At 36.2% G+C, this 22517-nt stretch overlaps 1 protein-coding gene across 1 annotated transcript; it reads left to right on the top strand.

Moving 5' to 3' along the window:
* Nucleotides 1–22282, top strand: LOC115954724 (protein ENHANCED DOWNY MILDEW 2). Its single transcript, XM_031072646.1, has 19 exons — nucleotides 1–206; nucleotides 1120–1561; nucleotides 1656–1752; nucleotides 2426–2479; nucleotides 2595–2731; nucleotides 5852–5948; nucleotides 6039–6137; nucleotides 8289–8536; nucleotides 8663–8752; nucleotides 8834–9400; nucleotides 10198–10345; nucleotides 10443–10544; nucleotides 12484–12576; nucleotides 13119–13160; nucleotides 15518–15628; nucleotides 20154–20225; nucleotides 20315–20433; nucleotides 20593–20656; nucleotides 20761–22282. Exons 2-19 carry the CDS (start codon nucleotides 1152–1154, stop codon nucleotides 22123–22125), a joined length of 3915 nt encoding a protein of 1304 aa, XP_030928506.1. The 5' UTR covers nucleotides 1–206; nucleotides 1120–1151; the 3' UTR covers nucleotides 22126–22282.
* Nucleotides 22283–22517: the final 235 nt, after the last annotated feature.

Genomic DNA, 22517 nt, shown 5'->3' with positions numbered 1-22517 from the left:
CACGAACCCACCCAACCGAAAACAAAGCAACAAAAATAGCAAATATTCAGAAAAATCTTTCTCACCCCCAAAAATTAAAAAAAATCGAAGCCATATTTCACAAAAATTTGGAACCCGAACCCTTGCGAATTTGCAATCGCTTCGTCTTCACCAAAAAGCTCAAACTAAGCGTTTTCGCGGTCTGTGACTGTGGCTCTGATCAATAGGTAAACAATTATCGCTATGCAAAGTTATTGCTTATTGTAGTTTCTGAAAGGTCTTTTTTTTTTTTTTTTAGTTTTAGTTTTGGTTGTTTGCGAACCCTAGGGCTGTTGTTTGGTTACCGAGAAAACGATGGAAATTGAAGTTCAGATTTCTGGAATGCCGAAATGGCTTTTAGGCTCAATTGAGAGGCTATTGTTTTGTTTTGTTTTTTATTTTATTTTATTCTTCTTTATTTTTTTTATTGTGTTTCGAATTTGCTTTCGATTTCTGTATTTATTTTCTCGGAAACCAAACTGGGTTTTTGCTTTGCCTTATAAATTCGTTGTGAGTGACATTAATCATGTACATGTGAATAGAGAGTGGAGTGTGATTATACATATACATACACAGAGAGAGAGAGAGAGAGAGAAGTAATGTAGTATCTTGAAGCTTTAAAATTCAGTACTTTGATTTTACTTTTTATAAAGAATCAGAATTTTGAACCGGTAAGATATGGAGGCAGGGGGTTTGGGATAAGGAACGTGAAAAGATTTAATCAAGCTTTGTTAGGGAAGTGGCTGTGGAGATATGGGAATGAGAGGGAGGTTTTTATGGAGGAGGGTGAGAGAGGCGAAGTATGGGAATGAATGGGGGAGGGGGATGGTGAGCTAAAAGTATGACGGGTCCCTATGGTGCAAGTCTTTGGAAATCTATAAGATGGGGAATGGGTTGACCTTTCCTGGTTTCTTTAGTTTGATGTGGGTGATGATACTGGAGTGAAATTTTGGCTTGATGTTTGGTCTCGTAATTGCCCACTTAAGGTGGTTTTTTCGGAGCTATTGAGTATCAGTTGTGTTAAAGATTTCTCAATTTTTTAATTTTTTTTGGGTTATGATTTTAAATCTACACTATTTCTTCTTTGAATGTCATTTTTAGGTGTAAGGCAAGGGTGTGACTGAGAGAAAGTTATGGCATCATCTGATGATGAGGCTGAGAGCCTGCCCAATTGTGTTGAAAATTACTATTTTTGGGATGAAAAAAACGAACCAATTTCTTTTATTGGTTTGCCAATTCAATGGAGAGAGGGTGAGATTCTGGATGGAAAAAAACAACAAATATACCTACGTGGAGATGCTGACAAAGGGCTTCAAAAATTACATAAGCAAGTTATAGCATGGAGGTTTGATCTTTCCAATTTGAAACCCGAGATATCAGTTCTACTCAAGGGAAATCATTGGACCAAGATTGAGAGGCCAAGGAAAAGCTATGAGGATATGATTAGGACAGTCCTGGTAACAGTGCAGTACCTTCATTTCTTGAGGAAAAACCCCGAAGCATCAGGAAAATCTTGTTGGGATCACTTGTCTAAAGTCTTCAGGTAAATCTATAAACTTTTAATGAAAAAAAAAAAAATCCTTTCCTTTGTATTCCTAGTGCAGTTTTTTGACAGCTTATTCTAACTGTAATTGCAGCTTGTATGATGTCAGACCTTCTCAAAATGATCTGGTGGACCACCTGCCTTTAATTAGTGAAGCTGTTAATAGGGATGATACCTTCGCAAACTCCAAGGTTTGTCTATCTTTCTTTGGGTTATTAATTGTGATGTGCAATGCAATATGCATGTTACCATTGTCTTTTGAATTCCATAAATCATCAGTTCTTCTTAAGAAGTTGAGAAGAATCAGAATGTTTTGATGATTGTTATGAATGAGCCAATGAGCTCTAGTCAAATGGCACTTTCTCCTCTTCAAGAGCAAGGTAGAGGATGAGGTCGTGGGTTCAAGACTCACCAGGTGTGTGTGTGTGTGTGTGTAATTTATCAATAAAAAAAAGGATGGTTCTTATTCATTAAACATGCCAGTTTGGTCTTTGAGGAATCTTGTTGGAGGATTCATTCTTTTTCTTCTGGAGTATGGACTTTCTGGCTATGTTTAAGTGAACAAGGTGGAAGCAAAAGTGTACTTGGATTGATTTTGTGAGAGTTTGTTTTTACATGTTGCTAAATTATTTTTTAGCTATCACTAACATGTTTAATTCTCACTAGCTTTACTTGTTTCTTTGAGGATCGTGTATCTAATCCACTACTTTCTTGTATTGGAGGGATGCTGCATGATCCTTCTTGAGTCAGTTTTGCTTAAACCATAACCGTTTCTTGTTTAAAAGTATATACTCACAGTTTGCTGTTTGTTAGGAGGACATCATTTTACTTATGTATTACAATGACCATTTGTGATTTGAACAGCTCTTACGCACATTTCTCGAGGAGAAGCCTGGGAAGAGAAAACTACCTGATGAGGTTATACTCCTGCAGTCCTACTTGTCTGTGCTTTTTTTTTTTTTTTGTCCCATTCCTCTGTAACTTCTATTTTTTAAAATTGTTTTTTAAGCCAGTGAACTTATCTGTATTTCAGGTTGTTCAAACTACAGACATGTCTGGATTTATAGTTGATGGTGTAGATGATGATATTTTGGATGAAGAAGAAGATGAAGAAGAGGATGTGTTTGATTCTGTTTGTGCATTTTGTGATAATGGTGGTGATCTTTTGTGGTATGTACTTTTTAATTGGTTATCTGGTAATTAAATCTTTATTTTCCGGGGAAAAAAAAATTTCTGGCACTTAATATCTTATGACTTATATTGTCCATTATCATGGGTTAGACTAATTTGAGATTCACTTTACTGTACACATCATCTTTTTTCTTTTTCTTTTTTTCTTCCTGCTTGTATTGTTTTTATCATTGTCATCATCATCACTGCACAAATATATATATATATATTTTTTTTTGATAATTCCAAAAAAAAAAAAAGTTATATCATAAATTCAGTATTAAGAGCCTAGAGCCTAGAGCGGCGCAAAGAGCTTAGGAAGCCACCAGCCCCCACACCGGACTTCCTTGAAAGCAACATTTGGAGGTCCATATAGGTAGTAGGGGTGGTAGTCAGTAGGTTACTGGCATTTTTAGTGACTGAACTCATAGCATAATGGAAGGCACACGAAGATTTAGCATTGAAAGTAAATCCGTAGGGGTGGTGAGGACATAATTTGCTGGGTTCTTACCAAGAGTAAGCTGTTTGAAATCAAATCTTATTATAGGGTTCTACTGAGTGGGAATGCATTATCTTTTCCTTGGAAGTCTATTTGGAAAGTCAAAGTTCTGCCAAAGTAGCTCTCTTTACTTGTACTACTGCTTTATGGAAGATATTAACGATTGATAATCTACGAAGAAGAATAATTATCATTGTGGATTGGTGTTGTACGCGTAAGAGCATTAGTATTGGTGGTACTAAAAAGCTATATTACTATTTTTAGCACCACTAAATGCAAAAGTGAGGCTCCATTGGTGGAACAATAGTCAAAATTTTTGGCTTTTTTGCTACAGTGCACAGCCAAAGACAGTTGTGCACGGTGGCTCAAAGGTTAAAAAAAAAAAAAAAAAACACTTATTTATTCTTGCGATCACACTACTTTAATTATTTTACTGATTTCTTTTCTTTCTTTTTATCCTTATTTTTCCTCTTTCTTCTCTTTCATTTCTATTCCTCCGTCGCTCTCCTCACTTTTTCTCACCATCTCCACTCTAAGTTTCTCTCTTCCTCCATTGTTGATCTGCACGAGCCCAGTCGCCACAGACTCAAGCCGACCCACGCCGACATATATCCGACCCATCTTGCCCATTTTTCTCATTGACCCATCTCGCCCTTTCCAACCCACACACCATCACCGACTCGATTTATCATCCTCCTCGCCCATCTTCAAAGCCCAGCTCCGTTCATCCATCATCCTCACCGAAGTTCTCTGTTCAATCAGCCATCGCCAGCCCACGCAGGCCACGCCCCATCACCTTCTTTGTGTGTGTTTATTTATGTTGTTGATTCTGCTTTGGGGTTATTGAAAAGATCCTAAATTTTTTGAAGTTTCATTTGTGATTGGTGATTTTTGATGGTTTGGGTTAAGGAAAAAGATTGGGGATTTGGGTTGGAATCATGCAACCCTTTTGTTTGGTTACTGAGAAAACAGATGATATATTAATTATTTGATTGTTAATTGAAATTGGGTTTTGCTGGGTCAAATGGTATTTTTCCTGCATTTTCTGATCAGCTTGAGACTGAATTGAGGAAAATATTGTAAAGAGATAGATTGTTGTGCTTATTATTTTTTTCAGCTTGTAAATGTTTGTTTGGGAATTTTCTATGTGCAGGGAGGTTGTGGTTTTGGTGGTTGTGATGGGTGTTTATTGTAGTGGATATACATTATTTTATTGTAGTTGATATATTATTATATTGTGTTATTTATATTATTTTTTTGCGATGAAAGCTAAAATAAAATCACCAATGTTGGATGTTTTGTAAAGTGAGAAGGTAAAATAGATAAAGTAGTTTTTTGTGGTGCCAAATAGCTAAAATTATAGCTCCACCAATGTGGATGCTCTAAGCAAGCAGGGGAATTAGTGGATAACATGTTGTTCCATTGTCCATTGCCAAGAGATCTATGGTCCTTTTTTTTTGGGGGGGGGAGGGGGGGTGGTACTACAATGGGTATGCCAAAGAGGATCATGGAGCTGCTGGCTTGTTGGATGTGGCCTTAGACAATATAATGGAGATTTGGAAGGCTATTCCTCCATGTCTTATATGTGGGTTATTGGGAAGGAAATGGATAGTCGAACGTGTAAAAGCTTGGAATGGAAAGTTCAAGGCTTGCTTTGAAATCTCTTTTTCTACACCTTTTGTATGATTGCATGTCTTCTCTAAGAAGTCATTATTTCTCTAGTTTGTTGAATTTTATTGATTGCTGTACTTTTTGATACATTTTAGATTTATGATTAAATTCACAATTTCTTATAAAAAAAATAATTAAATTCACAATTTCCTAACAGCTTAAGCTTTTGGGACAATTGAATATTTAACTTAGTATCAGGGTAGGAAATATTGAGTTCAATCTTACTCTACTTTCCATTTGAAATGTTGAAAATCCCACGTGTTGGACCCCACTTATTAAGGAGGAGTTTAGGCCAACACATGAGGAGAAGTGTTAGAATTATGGTTAAATGATTAAATTCACAATTTCCTAACAACTTAAACTTTTGGGACAATTGGTTATGTAACTCTTGTAATACATCACTAGCACATATCCCATGTGTTGGGTGATATCTTTTATATAATAAATGAATTCTTACTTATCTATAAAGGGAAAAAAAAAATATATATATATATATATATATATTGTTATTGTTATCATTATTAACACATAATAGTGTACATACGTTAATAATGACAACCGAACACTATAACTGGAAGTCATAGAAAGAAAGTTTATCTCATTTGCTTATTTATAGCTTTTTGAAACCTGATTTTTTTTCTATGTAAAATTGCACTTTTACTAGCTTTCAACAGATATGTAAATAAGCTTTTCAACAAAAAGCTAATCCAAATTCGCCTGATAAACTGCTGAGATTATATTCTCAATATAGATAGTGTGGGTTTAATTTTGTCTATAATTAATGTGACATGGCTACTTACACCACTTCTTTTGATATAAATCTATTTTTTGGGGACCTCCAGATGGTCCTTAACTCCTTATTCATGGTCTGTTGTTTGGTGGATTATGCATTCTTTTGATTGACTTCATGCATTGGTTAATGGTGTGCTGTTATTTGTTTTCTAATGCAGTTGTGAGGGAAGATGCATGAGATCCTTTCATGCAACTGTAGAAGCTGGTGACGAATCTATGTGTGACTCTCTTGGGTATGCACAGGAAGAAGTGGATGTATGTTACTGCTTAGCATACCTTTGAAATTCTTATTCTCTTTTATATCTTTTTAGCATCACCATTGAATTTTTTGTTTCATACTTGCAGGAGATGCAGAACTTTTTCTGTAAAAGTTGTGAACTGAAACGGCATCAATGCTTTGTTTGTGGGAAGCTGGGATCATCTGACAAGTTTTCAGCTGCTGAGGTATAATTTTAACCAATGTTTTTGTTTGTTTGTTTGCTTTTTTCCTTTTTTTTTTTCTTCTTCAGTATGTTCATTTTGTATTATTTTCTGCCATAGCTTTTATGAACTTTCTCTAATTTTTGTTAGTGAGTCTTTAATTGTACAATGATAAGAGATCAATTTCAAAACCAAGGGATTTTTAGCTCATACGTTTCTTCTGTTTCAAAGAAGGAAGATAATGTTATCAGCTCGCTTTCCCCCTCCTGCCCACTCTTTTTCTGCATTTCTTTTTAAATCAGGCCTTCCTCATGTTTACTTGTAGCTGACAAGTTTGATGCAACAATCTTGATTAAGTGAGCTTGCTTTTCTTCTTCTTTTTATCTTGGTATGACTTGTATGATGTGCTTTAGCTTTCTGTTTCTAATTTTTGAAATACACACCCAATGTTATCTTCTTAAAGTTGTGTAATTTATTACTAGGAAACCTTGCAGAGTAAGTAGTCTTCCAATTAAATATCCTCCTGGCTCACAATCAAAGCACTTTTCCTGCTGCTCTGAAATCTCCACCTGTCATTTACTTCCTAGTTTACAAATGGTTTCACCTAGAAACTACTGCTTTATTCTATTTGCCAGTTTGTTGGGAACGGTGAATAAAGATAAATAATAAGTTGGCAAGCTTGATAACGTGCTCTTTAATAACTTAAACCTTTTCCCCTAAGATAAATACATCCTCTTCCAACCAGTTAAACGACATTCAAATTTCTCCGAAATAGGATTCCATTCCAAATTCCCATTGATTTAAGAGAAACCCCCAACAGCATGCCAAGATAAGCCATAGACAATGATCCCACCTTGGAATACAAAAGATCAGCCTGCTCATACACATTCTCCACCTCACCCACCAGCACCATCTCACTTTTTCCCAAATTAACTCGCAACCCAGTTACTGCCTCAAAACATGTCAGTAACAATCGAATGTACACAATCTGTGTAGTGTCAGCATCACAAAACAGGATGGTATCATCAGCAAATAATTAATGTGGGACAGACAACCCACCAGCATCAGAATTCCCCGCCTCAAATCCTTTAATAAGTCCTGCACCCTCCATCTTCTACTGCATTCTACTGAGAACTTCCATGAAAAAGATGAAGAGCAAAGAAGTTAATGGGCCCCCCTGCAGTAATCCCCTAGAAGAGCCAAAAAATCCACAAGGAGACCTTAACCAAAACCAAAAATTGTTCTGTGCGCTGATACAAGTATGAATTTATCCTCTCCACTTTTCACCAAACCCCATCCTCTTTAATAAATAGAGAAGAAACTCCCAATTAACATGGTCAAAAGCCTTTTCTATATCCAGCTTACAGATAATGCCAGGAATGTCACTTTTTATCCTACTATCTTCACTCATTGGCAATGAGCACCGAATCCAAAATCTGTCTTTCACCTGCGTATGCATTTTGTGATGCAGAAATAAGTTTATCCAGCACCCATTTCAATTTATTGGCCAACACCTTAGCCACAATTTTATAAATGCTACCAATCAAACTGATGGGTCTAAAATCCCATATATTGATAGCATTATGTTTCTTGGGGATTAATAATGCTATAAATGAGGCATTAGGGGATTTTTTTTTAAAAAAAATTACAGTAATGAAATTCCTCAAAAACAACAAACACATCAGCTGCAACTAACAGTGCTGGAAAAAAGTCATTGCTGCCAATTTTGGCTAGCTTTACTACACTACTCTCCTCTATTCCCCCTCCCTCCCCCTCCATCCAAACTGACCATAAAAGAAGATAATCACAAAGGAAATCCTAATTCTCTTGCTCCAGATGATAAGTTGTTTTGAATGTCACACCTAATTCTCTTGTTTTACTATCCTCTTCAGTCTGTAAACGGCTGTTGATGACTCCCTATTCATTTTTTTCATAATTTTTATTTTTAATTATAATGTTATACAATTTATATCAAAACAATGAATGTAGTTCCTGATGTCTTAATGCAACATAAAGGTAACACTGTATGGCGAGGAGAACATATCTCTGGGCATTTTTTTTTTTCATGATTTATTAGGCCCAAGATTTCAGTGAATGTTGAACATTCTTTCTGGATTTCTCTATGGCTACTTATTTGGATATGCAATTTAATGGCTCTAACCAACTGCATTTTAGGTCTTTCCTTGTGTTAATGCAACCTGTGGCTATTTCTATCATCCACGTTGTGTGTCAAAATTGCTCCATCGGGAGGATGAAGCTGCTGCAGAGGAGCTTGAGAAAAAGATTGCTGCAGGGGGGTCTTTCACATGTCCAATCCATAAATGCAGTGTTTGTAAACAAGGAGAGAATAAGAAAGATCCTCAATTGCAGTTTGCTGTGTGTCGGCGTTGTCCTAAGTCGTACCACAGGAAATGCTTGCCAAGGTACTTATTAATTGTTACTTACAAAAAAAATGTGATTTCTATTCTTGTTTTTCCAATACCAGCTATGAGAATATGCTCCTTTATAAGTAATATGTATATGCTTGATGCTTGAGTTGCTTCTATCAGGAAGATTGCTTTTGAAGATATAGAGGATGAAGGGATTATAGCAAGGGCTTGGGAAGGTCTATTACCCAACCGTATACTAATATACTGCTTGTAAGTTGTTTAAATGGGCTGCACTTTTTTCCCCTTTACTATTTGGCTGTACTTATTGAATGCTTTTGTCCAATTGACCAGAAAACATGAAATAGATGGAGAACTTGGAACTCCAATAAGAGACCACGTAAAGTTCCCTGGAGTTAAGACTACTTTTGAAAAAAAGAAGGTAACGGTGGAAGAAAATAAAAAACAAGCATCAGACTCCCTCGGAAATAAAGAAAAAGATCTGTTTAAGAAGAAAAATCTTGCCTTAGATGACTCCTTCCGAGAAAGAACTGTTGTGAAAGTAGCTAGACAGAATCAGAAGTCATCCTCAGCTGTGAAGGTGGGAAATACCAAAAATAGTGATAAAGTAATATCTGGATCAGATATCTCAAGGAAAATGAAAGTAAATAATGCATCGAGAAAGCTTTTGAATGAAAATGCAAAGTCTATCTCAATGGAGGTAGATAAGTCCTCTACTGCTGATGAAAACAAACATTCCCTAGGCTATAGGTTATTTGACCTCATGAAGTCCAATGGGAAAGTTAAGCCCAGGAAGCAGGATATGCTTAATGGTGAAGCAAATAAGACTATGACAGTTAAGCCTGCCACCAAGAAGCTGAGCAGTCCACTACCATCATTAGATGCTGATTCTGAAAGGAGGTAAATCTTCTATTTTTACTTTGAATACTTAAATCCTTTGTTTTAATGTAAATAATTAATATTAGGGCAACCTACTATTTTAGTCTTTGAAACTTCCACAAATATTTGATTTAGTTCTGTAATTTAGACTTCAAATAATTTAAAAAGTTGCAGCTAGGTCATTGCTTTAGTCAAACGTGATGGAAGATATTTACAAAGCTATTTTGACTGACATGGCATAGCCATGACTAGAGAAAAAAATTTCTTAAATCTTAAATGACTCTTAAGGACCTGAAAAGGTTGTTGGGGATTTAGTCAGTGCTATTTTGGTTGGCAGTTTTTAGGCAGAAAAGGTTGTTGGGTTAAAAAGGGGAAGAGAAACATAGAGAGAACGAAAGAAGTTCCTTTTTTTGGGGGTGGGGTGGGTTACATCTAATTAGAAACCAAAAATGAAATGCTACATGGATAAGCCATACCAACAAAGAAGTTGTTATATGATTACTTTCTTTAGGTGTGGTAAGATTGCAAATGTTTAAGTGACTTATGTTACTCACATCAATTGTCACATAAGAATTAACATGACTAGTCATCTGTTAGACTGACAGAAGAACTTAATTGTGACTTTTTATATTACTTACGGGCTTGATACAACTTTTAAATTTTATGAAATTAGATTTTTCTGTATTTTCTAAATTTTACCAAATTAGTTTTCTCTTTATATTACAAAGAAATTGTCATTGTCACATGCCATCTATTTTGAAGTTTAACTATGTATTCTTAATGGTGTCTTATTTAAAGATATATTTCTTGCAATGTAGATTGTTGGCTTTGTTGAAAGATGCCAATAAAGCAGTAACTTTAGAAGATGTTATAGAAAAGCACAAAGTTCCCTCTACTCATGCTTACTCATCAAAATATATAGTGGACAAGACCATTACTTTGGGGAAGTTGGAGGGTTCAGTGGAGGTACATGTGCCATCTTAAGTTTTCTTACTGCTGCAAATGGATGTCATCTGTAGTTATTAATGTTGTTGTTTTTGTTATTTGTATTTTTTAAATGAAGGCGGTTCGAGATGCTTTAGGGAAGCTGGAGGATGGCCGCAGTCGTGAGGATGCAGAAGCTGTGTGCGGACCTGAGGTTCTGCAACAGATATTCAAGTGGAAGGTGGTTGCCTATCCTAGAATCTTTCAGTTCTATGAGGTCCTTTTTTTTTTTTTTTTTTTTTTTGGTTATCTCAAGCTAGTAATGAAGAAAGTTCCATTTTTTTTTTGAAATTCTGTGTTGAGCGCTGCACCTAACATATCCTGTTTAGACTTGCATAGTTGTGTATTTCTAGTACTAAGGTTGTGCAGTATCAAAGATGTACATGGCGCTTGTGCCTAATATGTTCATTTTATTTTTTTAATTAGATAAAAACAGACATATTTTGGATGTTGGGGTATTTTGTGGATTTAAACCAGTGTTGATAGTTGTGACTGAATCTTTTGTATATTTTGGGCTGTGCATAAGCTTTTTATTCAAATCAAATTATTGTTACTTCTCTTCAGGGGTGGGGTTTGTTGCCCAAAGGTTTTACTAGCTAGAGGCAAGTCCAAGGGCTCTTCTTTAAAAGGCTCCCTACGTTATTTTAAAAATATATATATTTAAGATGTAAAATTTTCTGTTCTTTTTCATTTTGAGATTTCAACTCTTTTTTTTTTTTTTTTTTAATGTTTTTTCATTTTGATTGGTAGGTTATGTATGCAGTCAAACCCACGACCTCACCCTCCACTAGCTCTTACAAGGGGAGGAGGTCCTTGTGAGCTAAAGTCACTGGCTGATTTTTTTTTTTTTTTTAATAAATGTTATGGGTTTATATCGAGTCTGCCTACAGACACAACTATTTTCACATGCTAATCTAAATTATGCTCGAGTGTCAACTTGTGGTTGGATATCACATGGGACCACCATTGGTTCTTGTGAAAAAGTGGATTGGTGCACCAATCAGAAGCTGACACTTAAGCACGTTGTGGATTTGTGTCTGGAAATAATTGTCTTTAGAGTTTCCTAGTGTATATCGTATCACTTTGGAAGCTGCAGATTAGTCTCATGCAAACATTCTAGGGGTGATAGTGGTGTATGTTGTATTCGGTGATACTTCAAATGTTACTGCATATTGCAAACTTTTTTTTGTTTTATATTAGTAGGACATATGTAACTGACGATTTGAAAGAGGCATATCCTTTATTTCATGAATTTTAAAAAAGGAGGTTGATTATCCTTTTCTTGCATTGTTGACTTTGGCGCCTATGATATAGATTATAGAAAGTCTTACTCTGCCTCTTGTCTGCACCATAAATTTATTTTTTCAAACAAACAAAATTGATGAGTTAAAAAGCATGTCAATTGGGTTTGAGACCAAACAATTTGGACTCTTTTTTGTTCATGTATATGCTGGGATTGGTTATTGCAGGAAACATTATGAAATCTGTGGCCTCTGATGTTGTGTAGGTGGCTTTTTTTCAACAATTTGTGTGTGGTTGTCACTATTGAAGATTTGATAGTTAAATTGAATTTTTTTTTTGGATAAATATTATTTTATTAAATGGATATTACTTCATGTAGAAATGACACAATTAAAGAATCACAAAAAATATTGTGTACAAAAGTATTGAGACTCTAAAAACAGTGGAATAGAGTTCGCTATGTGTAAAAGCCCCTGAACAAGACCAATCAAATAAAGACCTGCGAAGGTGGCTAAAAGCTGATCTCTCGAAGAAATCAAGTTGCTCTCTTGTTCCCCTAGTTTATGGGAACTTTTATGTATTCTCAAGAAAGAGAAATAGTTTCAGAGTTCTGCTTAAAAATTTATATGAGTTCTCTATTTTTTTGTGTGGCAAAAGTTGGTTCGATAGGTTAAGATTTTGTGTTTCTGGCCCCACTTTTATTTGCTTCTGGCATATGCTCTGCAAGCTTGTCTTGTCCACATGCTCCTATTATTTATTTTGGCATGAAGGTCTATGTAACATTGCTGATATTTGTTGGATTAATTGTATTGTCACTTGATATTAGAAGGGAGGTTTTCTCTTATTCTTATTGGCTTTATTGATTTGTATTTCTACAGAGCAAGCTTAGAGTATATCTTTCACCTTTTCTTCATGGTAATCGCTACACATCCTTTGGTCGTCATTTTACAAAAGTGGAGAAACTTGAAGGGGTATAATATCTTTCTTTTTTTTTGCCTCAAGGCTATTCTAATATTGTATCATTCTTTAATATTTTATTCCGTTCTTGTATGTTATGTAATTATTTTTGTGTATTGATACATACTACACAGTTGGTTAGATCTACTACTGTTTGTTGTGCAGTCATTAGATGGCTTAAAAAATGGGGAAGAAAGAGAATAATAAACTAGATGTCTTTTGACTATTGCGATTTTGGTTTGAGTTGGGTAGAGGGGATTTGGGAAAGCAAGAAAAATGGAGGATAATCTGTTTGAGATGGTGGGGTGCATATGTGTAACTGTGTACATAATCGTGTGCAACTGGACACAGTTATGAAGTTCATGTCAAAGTTAATGTCACATCACTTTGTCACTTCATGTCTCATGTCTTCCGTGATTTTAAATTAATGACATGAGATATACTTTTGCCATTAATCATAGCATGTTTATTTTACCTCTGCTGTATATATGTTGCGCTTGTAGATATACTTCCATCAAGCCTTGGAATAGCTAAAAGCATGATTTTAAATGTGCAGATTGTTGATAAGCTTCATTGGTATGCACAAAATGGCGACATGGTAAGAATCTTTGTGCTTTGTTTATTCTAACTTCCATAGATTCTTCATGAAATATGTTTATATGTTATTTTTCATGATGGTTTAAATAGTCCTAATTATAGTGATGTAATTCTCACTTATAAAGAAATATCATCAAAATCTACAACTTCCATCCTACAAGTCAACTTAGCTAAGGAATATGCTACTTTGTAGGTTTTCATGAGAACATACTTAAAAGTATGTATTGTTATGAAGATGTTAAGTCTGACAATTCTTTTAAATAAAGCTTTACCTATGTATATGTGTTCCCTTGAAATATGTGATCAATCAAGTGATGACAGATGTAGCCCTTTGGCTTTTGGTGTTGTGAACGTGGGTCTTATTGACCAAATCACATTAATTTCTTATGTGATCAATTAAGCACGTCAATTGGACCTTGCTTGAATATCTTCACTCACATAATTTTCCTCTTGTTGGTGACTTGTAATGTAATCACCTTGTCAATCATCTTTTATTATTGGTTTTAAGTGAGAATTACATCACTATAATCCGGAATATTTCCATCATGAAAAATAAAAAATAAACGTTAGTTATTCCAATTTCTTCATGCATATTTCTAATATTACCTATGCAATTCACACTCCTCGTACTTTGCATCATATTAAAGGATTTTGTCACATCAAGTCGTGATTTGAGTTTAGCCTTCAAAAAAGTTGGGGGTTAGGTTGCCTACTAATTACCTCCTCAAACCTATAAAAATGGAAGGTTTGTGCATTGGGTACGACCTTTAATATTGTGGTGACATCTTCATAGGGGGGTTTCATGCAGATTTCTTATAAGGGAGAGTTGTCATTTATTTTTATGTGCCATTGAAGCACTAAAATTGGTTCATACCAAGTTTCTCCTTTATTGGCTAATTGTATTATCAAATATTATTACACAACTTGAGGGGAGTGTTGGAAAGTATTACACTTCCCACCAATTTAAGATGAAATCAAGGGATTGGAGCAATTGATTATATTGATATACATATAATGAATTGATGGTTGACCTATTTTCTAATTCTGTAAATTCCATTATAAATATGGATTCCCCTGTAATGTGTAATCAATCAAGTGAATGAAAGATATAGCCCTTTGGCTTTTGGTATTGTGGACAGCGGTCTTATTGACCAAACCACGTTAATCTCTTTTGTACTTCCTCTCTCAAGTTTTCTTTATCCCATAATATTTCAATTTTTTAAAATTTTGATCAAGCATTCTCCGATTAAAAACTAGGAAACATATTTTCTCACAAAAAAAACAAATTATCTTGGTCTGGAAAAGTTTATGCAGATACTGTTTGAAATTTTGTGCAACATAGACAGCTGATGGTGTGGTATTTTGCAATGTAATGGGCTGGCAGGAAGTATAAAAAAAAATACTTTTAGCAAAATATTCTCCTCTTGTAAGTGATTGCATACGGTTGGGTAGAATTTTTCCATGTAATCATATGATGTTTGAAATAGTTGATTATTGGGATTTTTTGTAATTAATAACCAATGGAATGAAAAAACAACAATATAATAAAAAGAAAGGAATTTGGAGAGCTCATAGTTTTTTAGATAATTTAGCTGATGAACGTTGTCCAGCAAAGTCTTCAGTCTAGACTCTAATCAATAATTTTATCCAATTATGGCTTTTTGTTTATTAGTAAAATTTCATTTAAAAAGCTGAAAAGGCACCACCCATGTACACAGGAGTGTACAACAGATGAACCAAAATTAAAAGTTAAAATTACATCCTCAAACAAGCAAATCAGGCAACGCAGCACAAGAAAGCACCCCCAAAGCACTTATCCACTCAAACAAAGTCACAAGGAATAAAAGCTACAAGTCATGAATTGATCTTTCATAGCCCTCAAAAGTCCTAGAATTCCTCTCCTGCCATAGACCCCACATGGCGCGATGAAGGATAATATGGTTATTTTATTGATGCATTTATCTTGGGTAAACTGAGTGAAAATGTTGGTTGGTGGGGTTAAATTCAGAGGCACATAAATCAATCACTTTTGAGACTAAGGAGACTGGTAAAACTATTAAGGTCATTTTTTCTTTGTGCTAATTGTTTCTTCTTTACTATTCTGTACAGTTGTATTGTTTGGCAACCCTTAGTCCATATTTGTAATGTTCTCTGGTTTCTTGGTAGTACCATGTTAGTAACATCATCTTTTTCAGACGGTAGAACTTGTATCTGTGCTCTATACATGGGATAATAGATTAATAGTTAAAAGATTTACTAGTAGAGTTTCATTGAGATGAATTGTCAGGTATCATTGCTAACATTGTTATTGTAATTTTTATTGTCATTCTCCTGATTACGAATTGCTCCCTTGTACAGATAGTGGACTTCTGTTGTGGTGCCAATGATTTTAGTGTCCTGATGAACAAAAAGCTGGAAGAGAAAGGCAAGAAGTGTTCATACAAAAACTTTGATATTTTTCAAGCAAAGGTATCTTTACCTTTCTAAGTTCTCATACCACTGATCTTCTGAACTAGATACTTTTTTTTTTCTATGACTTGTAAACATGGCTGTGCTAGAGATAAACCCAAGTCAACACAGACTTACTTTTTAAAGGGGTCTTTGTCCCATGTCCAGAAACATGGCAACGGGAGATGTGTTTTTAGATGTTAATGCCCTCTTATTATTATTAGGCGAAAATGATTGCAAATGGAAAGTGGCTTCTAGCTATGCTTACTAAAGAATATGGCCTTAAGATAGATATCCTAAACCCCATAATGTTATAAGCACAATAAATTTTCTGAATATGTATATATTTAAAATTCTAATTTTTTTCTTTATGAATGAGACAACTGAATAATTTAAAGGGGGACTTTCTAGGTTCTAATATTTGGTGCTTCATATGTACTACTAAAAAATGATGTTTAGTATGATGAATGAATAATGTGGAAAGTTTTTAATTTAATTTTCAATTGGTTTGAGATCGTATTGGGTTTGAAAATTAATTTGGAAAAATCTGGGTTAGTCCCTGTGGGAGCGGTTCCAAATTTTGAGCTATTAGTAGATGCTTTGGGTTGCAAGCAGGGTTCTCTTCCTACAAAATATGTAGGTCTTTCATTGGGTGCAAAATCAAACGAGAAGACACTCTAGAATCCCATCATTGAGAAGGTGGAAAGGAGGTTAGCAGGATGGAAACGGTTGTATCTTTCCAAAGTGGGTATAGTTACCTTGTTAAAAAATACTCTATCCAATTGACCAACTTATCTTCTTTCTTTTTCCCCAATTCGGGTGGATGTAGTGAGTCATATTGAACAACTCCAAAGGAATTTTCTTTGGAGTGGTTTGGGAGATGACTCAAAACTTCATTTGTTGAATTGGTCCAAGGTATGTTCTCCTATTCAATTCGGGGGTCTGGCAATTTTTTTTTTTTTAAATAATAGAATTGTATTAATCAAAAGTCCAGGTACACCAAGGGTGTACATGGATAACAATACATCAAACACATAAATTACAAAGATCAAGCATTTCTAAAAAATTAGAACAAGGAAAAAGATTAAAGGAAGAACTCCACTCCAGCAAGGTGTGAAGAAGAAGAGATTTAAATTCTGAAATAGACCATTCCTTCCCTTCAAAACATCTTGAGTTCCGTTCTCGCCAAATAATCCATAGGATACAATGTGGGACAGCCCTCCATAAATCGATGCTTCAATGCCCACCGAAGGAACCTTGCTAACTCGAAAATAAATAAGATGGCAACATAACCCATAGAAGAACAAATAGAGTCCACACCATAGACCATAATTCATAAGCAATAGGACAATGAAGAAGAAGATGATTCACCGATTCCCCACTCTTTTTACACATATAGCACCAATCTACAACGGTGACACCCTTATACCATAAATTCTCAATAGTCAAAATCTTACCTAATGTAGCAGTCCAAGAGAAGAAAGCAACCTTAGGAGGGACCTTTGAACACCACACAGGTTTCCAAGCGAAAGAAGAAATGTCAAGAGTAGAGGAAAGGGAGAGATAGTACTCACTCACTTTAAAATTCTTATTCCCTGCCGGTTTCCAACATAGTTTGTCTTGACCTTCACCATTAAGGGGCATAGAATTGATAAGATCTAGAAAAGTGTAAAATTGTTCCATTTCCCAATCTTGGGGAGCTCTAGAAAAAATATCCCAGTGAAGCCTCTGGTTAGGAAAGTGCATAACATTTGCAATAGAAGACTCCTTATTACAACTAATGTTATAGAGTTCTGGAGAAGCCTCCCAAAAAGCGCAGCTCCCCCACCACACATGATGCCAAAATTTAATTCTGTCACCAACACCAACCTCAAAGTGAATGGATTTCGAAAAGGCTGGCCAGCCTTGTCTTATGGTTCTCCAAAGACTAACACCATAAGGATTAGAGACTTCTTTTGTACACCAACCTCCCCAATCATTCCCATATTTAGTCTCACTAACCCACCTCCAAGGATGGGTTGTCTTTATTTCATATCTCCACAACCATTTCCCCAACAAAGCTTGATTGAAGGTACTCAAATTTCTAATGCCCAAACCGCCAAACTGCGAGGGAGAAACAAACCTGGGCCCATTTTACTAGACAGAATTCAGGGGACTCATCTCTCCCACTCCATAAAAAATTCCTCTGAAGCCTCAATACGAATAGCAATATCCACCTGAATAGGGAAGAGAGATAGGAAATAAGTTGGCAAACTTGAGAGAGTGCCTTTGATTAAGGTAATCTTACCACCTTTTGATGAATATAATCGCTTCCAACTTGTTAATCTTCACTCCATTCTTTCTAGAATAGAGTTCTGAATCGCTCTATCCTTGAATTTAGCACCCAAAGGCAATCCCAAGTAAGTCATTGGCAAAGATGACTGTCTACAACCCAGAAATGCTACAAGCTCCCCCATATTAGACACATTTCCAACTAGAACTAATTCTAACTTAGCCAAGTTAATGTGCAACCCTGACACCGCCTCAAAAGAGGATAAAATCTCCTGCAAATATTCAATCTGACTTGTTGAAGTATCACAGAAAATTAAAGCATCATCCACAAAGAGTAGATGGGCCACCATGAGGGTGGTATTAGACTTGGTACCAATGGTGAAACTCGAGATGTGTCCAACCAGAATCGCACCATCCAACAAGCGGCTTAACGCCTCCATAACAATAGCAAATAAGAGTAGGGAGAGAGGATCTCCTTGGCACAGCCCCCTAGAGTTCCCAAAGAAATCCTTAGGGGAGCCATTTATTAGAATTGAAAATCTCACTATGGAGATATAAAACAAAATCCACTTTCTCCATTTCTCAGAGAATCCACTACACTGCAACATATACATAAGAAAATCCCAACTAACATGATCAAAAACTTTCTCCACATCTAACTTACATAAAACCCCAGGTATCCCTGCCTTGAGCCTACCATCCAAACACTCATTAGCAATTAAGACAGAATCTAGGATTTGTCTATCCAGAACAAAAGAATTTTGAGACTTAGAGATAATCCCAATAATCACCCTTCTCAGCCTATTAGCCAGCAACTTGGAAATGACTTTATAAATACTGCCCACCAGACTAATGGGTCTAAAGTCTCTCAATTAGAAATTTGAGATGCTTTAATGAAGCGTTGTTAGGAAAATGGTTGTGGAAATTTGGGTCTGAGAGAGATGTGCTATGGAGAAGGGTGATAAGGGTTAAATATGGAAGTTCAAAGCGAGGTTGGTGCGCCAACTCTATTCCAAGCCCTTATGGGGTGAGTTTATGGAAGACCATTAGTAGTGGCTAGTCTACTTTTTCTCACTATATTAAGTTTGAGATTGGAGATGGGACTAGAGTGAAATTTTGGCATGATGTCTAGTGTGGGGATAATCCTTTGAGTGTGTGTTTTTTAGAGTTGTTCAAAATTAGTAGTGCTAAGGAGGCTTATGTGGCTGATCTCATGAAGTTCCCCAATGGGGTTCATATGGAGTTCTGGCGTGCTATTCAGGATTGAGAATTGGAATCTTTGTCTAATTTTATGGATGTTATGTATGGAGTCTCGTTGAGGGGTATTGGTGAGGATAAGATATGCTGGATAATTCGTAAGAGAAGGGGCTTTGAGGTGAGTAGCTATTATCGGACCTTATTGGGTGTACGCAACTAGTCTTTTCCTTGGAGAAGTGTTTGGAAGCCAAAGGTTCCTTCCAAAGTTGCATTCTTTGTTTGGAGTGTAGCTTTGGAGATTGTTTAGACTATTGATAATTTACGTTTGAGGAAAGTGTGGATTCTAGATTGGTGTTATATGTGCAAAAAGAATGAAGAACTGGTAGATTGTCTTTTATTACATTGTCCTGTTGTTTTTGAGTTGTGGTCTATGGAGGTCACCTTGTTTGGTATCTACTGGGTAATGCCAAAGACTTTGGTTGAGTTCCTTGCATGTCGGCAAGGTAAATTTGGCTAGCATCGTGATGGAGTTATTTGGATGGCTGTCTCTTATTGTTTGATATAGTGCATTTGGCGGGAGAGAAATAACCGGAGTTTTGAAGACTCTAAGAGGACAATGGCATATTTGAAACTACTCTTCTTTAAAACACAATCAGATTGGATGTCTATCATAGGAAGTCTTTCTATTTCTTTGGTTTATGATCTGATAAATGCTTGTAATTTGAGTTTTTGATTGTTTTGGTCCCCTGCTATATACTTCCTATATACATGGGTGACTCCTTTTTATGATATGAATAATATTTACATTACTTATCTAAAAATTTCAATTGATAATAATATAGTCTAATACCTAATCATATAGGCTACCATCCTGAGTATGAACGTTAATAAATATAAGAATCGTTGGTATTTACTTTCAGTTCTTCATTTTGATCATTTTGTAGTTTTTCTCTTTTTGGTATTGCTATATTATGTCATATTGTTGGGTGCTAGACTCTCACTCTCTTCCCAAGTGTGTGTGTGTGTGTGTGTCCATGTGCTTATATTGTTATTGGCTTGTGTTTTAAACCTTTGCCAGAATGACTTTAATTTTGAGAAGAGGGATTGGTTTACTGTCAAACCAAATGAGCTACCTACAGGGTCGAAATTGGTAAGAAATGATATCTTGTTTCCATTTAAAAATGTAAATGAATTTCTGCAGGAAAATGATTCGCTATTTGTTTCTTTCTACTTGAGCAGATCATGGGGCTAAATCCTCCTTTTGGAGTCCAAGCAGCTTTGGCAAACAAGTTCATTGATAAAGCTCTCGAGTTTAACCCCAAACTTATTATTCTCATCGTTCCATCAAACACATACAGGTACTACTTTGCAGTCCATCTCTCTCTCTCTCTCTCTCACACACACACACACACACACATGTTGACACAAGTACCTCTACAGTTCTTGCTTTTAGCCAAGGTTAGTTGAAAGGAAGTTACATTATGAATTGATTTTTCACATTTGTTGCTTTTCACCAGGTTAGATAAAAAGAAAAAATCTTATGATCTTATTTGGGAGGATGGAAAATCTTTATCAGGAAAGGTAAAGTAATGTTCTTTTTGGTTTCTCTGTGGTGGCCATATCTAAATTATTCTTTCTAGAATGGCATGGTTAATGCTGGTTTTTCTTTGTATCTCCCTTGTCAGTCATTTTATCTGCCTGGATCAGTTGATGAGAATGACAGACAAATGGATCAGTGGAATTTACATGCACCTCCACTGTCTCTTTGGAGTCGTCGTGATTGGACTGATAAACACAAAGCCATAGCTGAAGAAAATGGTCACCTCCTCAAACAAGAAGAAGAATCAGACATGAAAAAGATTCATCCTGAGAATTTAATCCATGATCATCCAGTGGACAATCAAAATCATTATGGTGATGCTTCCATGCAGACTGATGATCCCACAAAAAGTGATAGACTGGAAATATTCAGAGGTGGGTCAATTGTCATGGAAGGTAATAAAGAAAGCCCCACTTGCATCAGTGGTGATAGAGTAAACCTTGAGAGTGAGGGCCGTGGGAAGAACCAGCCCAGTGAGGCATTTGTAAGAAAGAGGAAACGTGATAAAGAACACGGAAAAGGAATGGGTGAGAAATCACCAGAGAACAAAGTGGATGGTGGCAGGACTCGCTGTTCTCCATCCAATGTAGTTGATGGAAGACCCTCACTGGAACATCTGCATTCCAAATCCCTTGAGATGCCCTCACATGCCGAGCTTGGTGAGAAGGGCCAGGAACGTAGCAGGCCTCACCGTTCTCCACCCAATGTGGTTGATGGCAGATCCTCACTTGAACGTCTACATTCCAAGTCTCTTGAGATGCCTTCACGTGCTGAGCTTTGTGAGAATGTTCAACATTTTGAGCCCAGCATATCTGGTTCTCATATGCAGTTTGCAGCAGCTTATGGTGGGAGCCCGGCTAGCAAACACAATGAGATGGGCAGCACATATAATCGGAGTGGCGATGACCCTTACTTAACTGGGACTATCCATAGAATGTCAACTGGTGTTAGTCCTGGTTCTGATTATAGGGCTAGAAGCGTGGAGGAACAGCTTCCGGGGTACACAAGGGACAGCTCAGATGGTCTTGGTTACAGATATAATATTACTCAGGTGGAAGAGAACTTCCAGAGGGACAGAGAAATAAGGACACGGCTTCGCTATTATGGACAGCTTGAGCCTGATCTGCCAAGATATAATTATCTAGCAGGTCATGATTCTGGATATGGCCGCATTGGATCAGTGTCATCTACTTATGTTCATCCAGCTCCACCAGCTGATTTGTCTTACAGGATGAATACGTCAGCAATGCAGCGATATGCACCCCGACTGGACGAGTTGAACCACACAAGGATGAATACTTTAGGATCTGAGTCACATCTGATGAATAGAAACAGCTTTTATGATCCTCGAGCACCCCCACCTGGGTATCAAGGCAGCCCAATGGGTTTTGCTCCTGGTCCTCACAGTTCCTATTCACACCAGAATTCAGCAGGTTGGCTGAATGAGTAGTTATTTCACCACATACCTTTTAGGCTTTATCCTTAGCTGTTGACTGGCTAGGCTCTTAGACTCTAATAGTTGAAGTTGTTTTGTACATCACTTCCCAAGTTCAAAGTTGCTTCTAGTTCTTCAAGTGGAAGCTTTTGCTCTTTGAAGCAATTTGTTCCTTAGATAGTTTTTTTTTATTTTTTTATACATCATTGTATTTTTTTTTCCTCCTTGCTATTTAATTGATCTCCATGGGAATTATGAAGTATACAATATTACGACGCAAAGTAGGAAGCTCATTATGAACCATCAACGCGGTTTTTCAAAGAACAGACCTTACGAGCTGATTTAAAATTGTAGTTCTGCAAAGAACAGTTAAAGCTTGCGGTTGACTTCAAATCTAGAAACTTTAC

Source organism: Quercus lobata, chromosome 8 (assembly GCF_001633185.2).
Source record: "Quercus lobata isolate SW786 chromosome 8, ValleyOak3.0 Primary Assembly, whole genome shotgun sequence".
Taxonomy (NCBI): domain Eukaryota; kingdom Viridiplantae; phylum Streptophyta; class Magnoliopsida; order Fagales; family Fagaceae; genus Quercus; species Quercus lobata.
This window is presented reverse-complemented; position numbering and strand designations above follow the sequence as displayed.

What these genes read in the sequence shown, in the direction of transcription:
- LOC115954724 (XM_031072646.1), top strand. Translation starts at nt 1,152, where the DNA reads ATGGCATCATCTGATGATGAGGCTGAGAGCCTGCCCAATTGTGTTGAA. An exon ending in TTGATATTTTTCAAGCAAAG is followed by an intron (nt 15,629 to 20,153) that starts GTATCTTTACCT and finishes AACCTTTGCCAG; the next exon opens with AATGACTTTAATTTTGAGAA. An exon ending in GTTCCATCAAACACATACAG is followed by an intron (nt 20,434 to 20,592) that starts GTACTACTTTGC and finishes GCTTTTCACCAG; the next exon opens with GTTAGATAAAAAGAAAAAAT.